General features: G+C 41.2%; 1 protein-coding gene across 1 annotated transcript; it reads right to left on the bottom strand.

The window, feature by feature from the left end:
- Positions 1 to 1,558: 1,558 nt before the first annotated feature.
- LOC137055490 (small integral membrane protein 10-like protein 3) lies at positions 1,559 to 10,282 on the bottom strand. Its single transcript, XM_067429291.1, has 2 exons — positions 9,934 to 10,282; positions 1,559 to 2,188 (listed from the first exon to the last, which is right to left on the bottom strand). Exons 1-2 carry the CDS (start codon positions 10,099 to 10,101, stop codon positions 2,168 to 2,170), a joined length of 189 nt encoding a protein of 62 aa, XP_067285392.1. The 5' UTR covers positions 10,102 to 10,282; the 3' UTR covers positions 1,559 to 2,167.
- Position 10,283: the final 1 nt, after the last annotated feature.

Below are 10,283 nucleotides of genomic sequence, written 5' to 3'. Positions count from 1 at the left end.
TATAAAGCACATATTAATGCCTTATTCTGCATGACCTTACTCTACATCCCTTAATCCAACCCAATACCTAAACTTAAATGCTACAAAAACTACCTTACTAACTATTAATAAGCAGTAAATTAGGAGTTTATTGAGGCAAAAGTCGTAGTTAATAGTGAATATGTGTTCCCCTAAGTGTTACCAATATCATTGCCCATTCCTTCAATTTGAAATATAATATTTGTTGCTAAACAAACACTATTTCCTCAGTTTATTTATTTTGTTCACTATGTTTTATTTCATTTATCCATAAACATGTATTTTTAAATTCACTTTCATAATAGAAACTCCGAAATCTCTTTATTAAACTAATAATAAAGAAGATCCGGTGATGTTATTGATGAAGTTTAATCTACTTTTCTATTGTATTTCTATTGTATTCTATTGTGTTTTCTATTGTATTTAATTGTGAAGTGTGTGTTTTCCCTTTGTTTGTTGCATGTTTTGTGTAGATGCTCATTATTAGTGTTCTGCTCAGGTGTTTTAGTCTTTATTAAGAATAAAGATCACCACTTTCACGCTGTAAATACTGAAATGGCTCAAAAGAGGATGAAATAGTGCCCTCATGTGTCAGGAACTAAACTACACCCTTCTGATGAAGAGAACTCTGGAAGCTTTTATCTGGGTGCAATAACATTTTCCATCACAAAAGTGTGTGTCAGTGTGTTAGTGACTGTGTGAGAGGGTGTGTGTGTGTGTGTTCGTGCGTGTGTGAGAGGGTGTGTGTGTGTTTGTGAGTGTGTGTGTGTCTTCGTGAGTGTGTGGGAGAGTGTATGCGTGTTTGTGAGTGTGTGCTTGTGTGTGTGTGTATGTGTGAGTGCTTGAGTGTGTGTGTGTGTGTGTGTATGTGTGCATGATTGTGTGTGAGTATGTGTGCATGTGTGTGAGGGGTGTGTATGTTCGTGTGTGTGTATGTATGCATGATTGTTATGCATATGTAAGAGGGTGTGTGTGTGAATGTGTATGGAAGGGTGATTGTGTGTGTGTGTGTGTGTGTGTATGTATGTACGTGTATGCATGCGTGATTGTGTGTGTGCGTGCATGTTTGTATGTGTAAGTGTGTGTATGCTTGCTGGATGGTGTGTGTGCGCGAGTGAGTCTGTGTATGAATGCTTGAGTGAGTGTGTGTAAGCATGTGTATGTGTGTATGTATGTGTGATTGTGTGTGTGCATGCATGAGCATGTCAGTGTATGTGCGTGAGTGTGTATGTATGCCTGAGTGCCCAAATGTGAGTGTGTATGCATGCGAGTGTGCATGTATGCATGAGTGAGCGTGTGCATATGTATGCGCGAGTGTGTGTGTGAGAGTATGTATGTGTGAGTGTGTGTGTTTCTGTCAATAGATCCTCAAATACTACACACTGCACCTTTAAACGTGCATATAGATATCGCCGTCTTTGCTTGTTCATGGGACGCTCGGCATAAAGCCTGTTGCACCCAATATACAAAATAATGAACTTTTAAAACAGCATCATATATTGAACTTGACACAGTTAATAAAGTAAAAAGCAAGGCAAAATATCCCTTCATAATTTATTGTCAAAGTTAAAATCACAGTACATTCAGCATCCTTCCGAAATGCACTTGCCCAATAATGCACATATTTAACAATAACAAAAGCACAGACAAATAAATACAGCTATGTGTGGAAATCCCTGTAGTTCTGTGTGTCAGTGAGCGCATGATGGAGGTGTGCGGTGCAGTCTGTCCCACTGTGAGCTGTCATGCAAATTAACTAAACCAGTATATGCAAAAATGACGGAGAGGGGGAAACACATCGTTACACGGCTGGGCTGAAGTTTTTAATCATGCACTCCAAACGTCATTTCTGTCATGTTGAGCCTCGTGGGTAAATCACTGTCCGCTCGAGGTGAGCACGAGCTGTTTACTTGCATAACATAAAGAAAGTAACACAAAACCGTACATTGCTCTTCCTCTCCTCCGATGAAGCCTCTGTCCATATCGTATGAATAACTCCCACTGGTATTCCAGTCAGTGTGTCTCCCAGTTAAATGAGATCCATAAGCTGCATTGATGAAGTCTGTGGTGGTGATCATAGAGTGGAGTGCCATTACTGGGCTTTGTGTCCAGGAGCTCAGGTTTCGATGAGGCAGCCGCTCCGTGTCAATCAGTGAATCTCAATGTGAACCTGAAACAGGGACAAAGATGAGATTAGCCAGAACTATGAGATCTGAACACTGAGGACGGTTCAGAAATATGCAGCTCAAGTTACTGGACATAAAAACATGATCCTAAACTAAAACAGCAAATAAATATCTTACTTTTTAAACAGTCGGTCTGAAGTTGACCAAATAATGGCCATAAAAACAAACAACTTGGTCTGAATCTGACGGACAGACAGACACATAGAAAAAAGATAGAGACAGATGATAAACGGACGGATACTTAGATAAACAGACGGATGGATAGATAGACAGAAAAACAGACGGATAGACAGACTAACAAACAGATGGATAGACAGACGGATAGATAGACAAACAAACAAACAGATGGATAGACAGACAGATAGATAAAACAGACAAACAGATGGATAGACAGACAGACAAACAGATGGGTAGACAGACAAATACAGACGGATAGATAGACAGACACACAAACAGAAGTATAGACAGACAGATAGACAGAAAGACAGACAAACAGATAGACAGACAAACAGATGGATAGATATACAGACAGGCGGACGGATAGACAGACAAACAGACAGACAGATGGATGGATAGACAGACATATAAACAGACAGATAGACAGATGGATAAACAAACAAACACAGACGGATAGATAGACAGACACACAAACAGAGGTATAGACAGACAGATAGACAGAAAGACAGACAGATGGGTAGACAGACAAACTGATAGACAGACAAACAGATGGATAGATATACAGACAGATAGACAGGCGGACAGAGAGACAAACAGACAGACGGATAGATGGATAGACAGACAGACAGACAGACAGACAGATGGATATTTAGACAAACAGACGTACGGATATTTAGATAGACAGACAAACAGAGGTACGGATATTTAGATAGACAGACAAACAGATGGATAGACAGATACTTAGACAGATAGACAGACAGATATTTAGATGGACAGACAGACAGACGGAAAGACGGATAGACAGACTAACAAACAGATGTATAGACAGACAGACAGATGGATAGATAGACAAACAGATGGATAGACAGACAGACATAAATAGACAGATAGACAGACAGATACTTAGACAAACAGACATAAATATACAGATAGACAAACAGATAGATAGACAGACAGACAGATGGATAGACAGACAAAAAGACGGATGGATGGATAGATGGACAGACATACAAACAGACAGATGGATAAACAGACAGACATACAAACAGAGGTATAGACAGACAGATAGAAAGAAAGACAGACAGATGGTAGACAGACAAACGGATAGACAGACAAACAGATGGATGGATATACAGACAGATAGACGGGTAGATAGACAAACAGACAGACAGATAGACAAACAGACAGACGGATAGACAGACAAACAGAAGGACGGTTAGATAGACAGACAGACAGATGTATAGACAGACAGATAGACAGACAGATGGATAGACAGACAGACAGATGGATATTTTGACAAACAGACGTATAGATATTTAGATAGACAAACAGATGGATAGACAGATACTAAGACAGATAGACAGATATTTGGATGGACAGACAGACAGACAGACAGACAGACAGACAGACAGACAGACAGACAGACAGACAGACAGACGGATAGATAGACAAACAAACAAACAGATAGATAGATAGACAGACAAACAGATGGATAGACAGACATATGAACGGATAGACAGAAACAGATGGATAAACAGACAAACAAACAGATGGATAGACAGAATGATAGATGGATAGATAGATAGACAGACAGACAGACAGACGGTTAAACAGACAGACAAGCGGATACTTAGACAAACAGACATAAATAGACAGATAGACAGACGGATAGACAGATACTTAGACAAACAGACATAAATAGACAGATAGACAGATACTTAGACAAACAGACATAAATAGACAGATAGACAGACAGATAAACAGATACTTAGACAAAGACATAAATAGACAGACAGACAGATGGATAGACAGACAAACAGACGGATGGATAGATAAACAGACAAAAACAGACAGATACTGTAGATAAACAGACAAACAGACAGATAGAATCGACAGACAAACACAGACATAAATAGACAGATAGACAGACGGATAGACAGATACTTAGACAAACAGACATAAATAGACAGATAGACAGACAGACAGATGGATAGACAGACAAACAGACGGGTGGATAGATAGACAGACATAGAAACAGACAGATAGACAGATGGATAAACAGACAAACAGACAGACAGATAGACAGAAAGACAGACAGATGGGTAGACAGACAGACAGACGGATCGACAGACAAACACAGACGGAAAGATCGTCAGACACACAAACAGACGTATACAGACAGAAAGACAGACAGATGGGTAGACAGATAGACAGACAAACGGATGGATAGATAGATAGACAGATAGACGGACAGACAGACACAGACAGACAAACAGACAGACGGATAGATAGACAAACAGACGGACGGATAGACAGACATATAGACAGACAGATGGATAGACAGACAGACAAACAGACATATGGATATTTAGATAGACAGACAAACAGATGAATAGACAGACAGATACTTAGACAGATAGACAGACAGATATTTAGATGGACAGAGAGACAGACAGATAGTTAGATATAAATTGACAGACAGACGTATAGACAGACAGCTGGATAGACAGACAAACAGATGGATATTTAGACAAACAGACATACGGATATTTAGATAGACAACAAAACAGACGGATAGACAGACAGACGGATAGACAGACAGCTGGATTGTTAGATAGACAGACAAACAGATGGCTAAACAGATAGAAAGATGGATAGATAGACATACAAACAGACAGATAGACAGAGAGATACTTAGACAGATAGACAGACAGATATTTAGATGGACAGACAGATAGACACAGACAGACAGACAGACAGACGGATAGACAGACAAACAGACAGACGATGGATGGAAAGATAGACAGACATATAAACAGACAGATAGACAGATGGATAAACAAACAGACGGATAGATAGACGACAGACGGATAGACAGACAGAAAGACAGACAGACAGATAGTTAGATAGACAGACAGATGGATAGTTAGACAGATAGACAGACAGACAGGCGGAGAGACAGACAGACAGACAGACGGACGGACAGACACTTTGAGAAACAGACGTATAAACAGACGGATATACAGAAGGACGGATGACTAGATAGATAGACAGACAAACAGACGGCTAGACACAAACAGATAGATAGATGACAGACAGATGGATAGATAGACAGACAAACAGACAGACAAACCGACAGACAGATAGTTAGATAGACAGACAGACAGACGGATAGTTAGAAAGACAGACAGACACACGGATAGTTAGACAGACAGACGGACGGATACTTAGACAAACAGACAAACAGATGGATACACAGACGGATGGATTGATAGACAGACAGACAAAGATATATAGACAGACAGATGGATAGACAGACAAACAGACGGCTAGACAGACAGACAGATAGATAAACAGACGGACAGACAGACAAACAGACGGATAGACAGGCAGACAAACAGACTGATAGACAGACAAACAGACGGATAGTTATATAGACAGAAAAACAGACGGATAGACAGACAAACAGATGGATAGACAAACAGATGGATAGTTAGATAGACAGACAAACAGACGGATAGACAGACAGACAGACAGATGGATAGACAGACAAACAGACGGATAGATAGGCAGACAAACAGACGGATAGACAGACAGATGGATAGTTAGATAGACAGACAAACAAATGGACGGATACTTAGACAAACAGACGTATAATCAGACACACAGACGGATAGACAGAAAAACAGATGGATAGATAGACAAACAGATGGATACTTAGACAAACAGACGTAAAAACAGACAAACAGACGGATATACAGATGAATATACAGAAGGACGGATGGATAGATAGACAGTAGGGCTGTGACGGTGGTAGTTTTGACCACCGTGGTGGTATAGGGCTGTGGCGGTGAACATGAACAGCATCACCGCGGTGGCTGAGTAGACAGACAGACAGACAAACAAACAGACGGATAAACAGACAGAGAGAGATGGATAGATAGACAGACACACAGTCGTATGGATAGTTAGACAGACAGACAGACAGATAGTTAGATAGACAGACAGACAGATGGATAGACAGACATTTAGACAGACAGACAGACAGACAGATGGATAGTTAGATAGACAGACAAACAGGCGGATAAACAGAGAGAGATGGATAGATAGACAGACAAACGGACGCATGGATAGTTAGACAGACAGACAGAGAGTTGGATAGACAGACGGACGGACAGACAGACAGTCAGAAATTTAGATAGACAAACAGACGGATAGTTAGATAGACAGACAAACAGACAGATAAAAAGACAGAGAGATGGATAGATAGACAGACAAACAGACGCATGGATAGTTAGACAGACAGACAGACAGACGGACGGACGGACGGACGGACGGACCAGACAGACAGACAGACAGACAGACAGACAGACAGATGGATACTTAGACAAACAGACGTAAAAACAGACAAACAGACGGATATACAGATGAATATACAGAAGGACGGATGGATGGATAGATAGACAGACAGACAGACGGCTAGACAGATAGACAGACAAACAGGTATATAGACAGACAGATGGATAGTTAGATAGACAGACAGACAGATAAATAGATAGACAGACAGACAGACAGACAGACAGACAGACAGACGGAAAGTTAGATAGACAGACGGAAAGTTAGATAGACAGACAGACATTTAGAAAGAGATAGATAGATAGATAGATAGATAGATAGATAGATAGATAGATAGATAGATAGATAGATAGATAGATAGATAGATAGATAGACAGACAAACAAACAGATAGACAGATAGACAGATGGATAGATAGATAACAAACAGACAGGTAGACAGATAGATAGATAAACAGACGGAGAGACAGACAGATGGATAGATAGATAGACAGATCGACATATAAATAGACAGACAGACAGATGGATAGTTAGATAGATAGACATACAAACAAACAGATGGAAAGTTAGATAGACAGACAGACAGACAGATGACTAGACAGACAGATAGATAGTCAGACAAACAGATGGATAGATAGACATATAAACAGACAGATAGACAGACAGACAGAAAGATGGATAGTTAGATAGACAGACAAACAGACAGATAAACAGACAGACAGATGATAGATAGACAAACAGACGGATAGACGGTCAGAGAGATGGATAGATAGACAAACAGACACATGGATAGATAGACAAACAGACACATGGATAGTTAGACAGACAGACAGACAGACAGACGAATAGACAGACAAACACAGACGGATAGTTAGATAGACAGACAAACAGACGGACAAACAGACAGACAGATGATAGATAGACAAACAGACAGATGGATAGACAGACAGACAGATGGATAGATAGACAAACAGACGCATGGATAGTTAGACAGACAGACAGACAGATAGTAAGATAGACTGACAGACAGACAGATAGTTAGACAGACAGATAGTTAGATAGACAGACACACAGGCGGATAAACAGACAGAGATGGATAGATAGACAGACAAACGGACGCATGGATAGTTAGACAGACAGACAGAGAGTTGGATAGACAGACGAACGGACAGACAGACAGTCAGAAATTTAGATAAACAAACAGATGGATAGTTAGATAGACAGACAAACAGACAGATAAACAGACAGATAAACAGACAGAGAGATGGATAGATAGACAGACAAACAGACGCATGGATAGTTAGACAGACAGACAGATGGACGGACGGACGGACGGACGGACAGACAGACAGACAGATGGATACTTAGACAAACAGACGTAAAAACAGACAAACAGACGGATATAGAGATGAATATACAGAAGGACGGATGGATAGATGGACAGTAGGGCTGTGGTGGTGGTATAGGGCTGTGGCGGTGAACATGAACAGCATCACCGCGGTGGCTGAGTAGACAGACAGACAGACAAACAAACAGACGGATAAACAGACAGAGAGAGATGGATAGATAGACAGACACACAGACGTATGGATAGTTAGACAGACAGACAGATAGTTAGATAGACAGACAGACAGATGGATAGACAGACAGTTAGACAGACAGACAGACAGATGGATAGTTAGATAGACAGACAAACAGGCGGATAAACAGAGAGAGATGGATAGATAGACAGACAAACGGACGCATGGATAGTTAGACAGACAGACAGAGAGTTGGATAGACAGACGGACGGACAGACAGTCAGAAATTTAGATTTAGACAAACAGACGGATAGTTAGATAGACAGACAAACAGACAGATAAAAAGACAGAGAGATGGATAGATAGACAGACAAACAGACGCATGGATAGTTAGACAGACAGACGGACGGACGGACGGACGAACGGACGGACGGACGGACGGACGGACGGACGGACAGACAGACAGACAGACAGACAGACAGACAGACAGACAGACAGATGGATACTTAGACAAACAGACGTAAAAACAGACAAACAGACGGATATACAGATGAATATACAGAAGGACGGATGGATGGATAGATAGACAGACAGACAGACAGACGGCTAGACAGATAGACAGACAAACAGGTATATAGACAGACAGATGGATAGTTAGATAGACAGACCGACAGATAAATAGATAGACAGACAGATGGATAGTTAGATAGATAGACATACAAACAAACAGATGGAAAGTTAGATAGACAGACAGACAGACAAACAGATGGCTAGACAGACAGATAGATAGTCAGACAAACAGATGGATAGATAGACATATAAACAGACAGATAGACAGACAGACAGATGGACGGATAGATAGACAGACAGATGGACGGATAGATAGACAGTAGGGCTGTGACGGTTGCAGTTTTGACCACTGTGATGGTCTAGGGCTAGAACAGCACTACCATGGTGGCTGAGTAGACAGACAGATGGATAGATAGACAGACAGATAGACAGACAGACAGAAAGATGGATAGTTAGATAGACAGACAAACAGACAGATAAACAGACAGACAGATGATAGATAGACAAACAGACGGATAGACGGTCAGAGAGATGGATAGATAGACAAACAGACACATGGATAGATAGACAAACAGACACATGGATAGTTAGACAGACAGACAGACAGACAGACAGACAGACGAATAGACAGACAAACACAGACGGATAGTTAGATAGACAGACAAACAGACGGACAAACAGACAGACAGATGATAGATAGACAAACAGACAGATGGATAGACAGACAGACAGATGGATAGATAGACAAACAGACGCATGGATAGTTAGACAGACAGACAGACAGATAGTAAGATAGACTGACAGACAGACAGATAGTTAGACAGACAGATAGTTAGATAGACAGACAAACAGACAAACAGACAGATAAACAGACAGAGAAATGGATAGATAGACAGACAAACAGACGCATGAATAGTTAGACAGACAAATAGTTAGATAGACAGACAGATGGATAGACAGACAGACAGACGGATAGTTAGACAGACAGACGTAAAAACAGACAAACAGATGGATATACAGAAGGATGGATGGATGGATGGATGGATGGATGGATGGATGGATGGATGGATGGATAGATAGATAGACAGATAGATAGATAGACTCGCACCTGTAGTCGCACGTTAAACATCATGGAGGCGATGACGTAGAGGTAGGGGAATCTGACTCTGAGTCTCCAGGCGAGATCAAAGAAGATGAGCAGAGTCCGGCTGAGCCCTTTGGAGAACACCCCGTACGAGCCCGACACGCGCAGCACTAAATGCGACAGTCCCGCCATAAGAAGAGACGCTTCACCGACTCTCACAGACACCGACACATGATGAGCGACACTGATCTGACGGTCCTCTCGCACCGGCCGAAATCATCCTCCACCACCCTGCTATTATTCCAACACGGGAGGGATGCTGCAACTGCAACTGCTGCCGCTGGACTCGCGGCCGGATGTTGTCAACCTCTACT

Source organism: Pseudorasbora parva, chromosome 2 (assembly GCF_024679245.1).
Source record: "Pseudorasbora parva isolate DD20220531a chromosome 2, ASM2467924v1, whole genome shotgun sequence".
NCBI lineage: Eukaryota > Metazoa > Chordata > Actinopteri > Cypriniformes > Gobionidae > Pseudorasbora > Pseudorasbora parva.
Note: the sequence above shows the minus strand (reverse complement) of the source record. Positions and strands in the feature narration are given on the sequence as shown.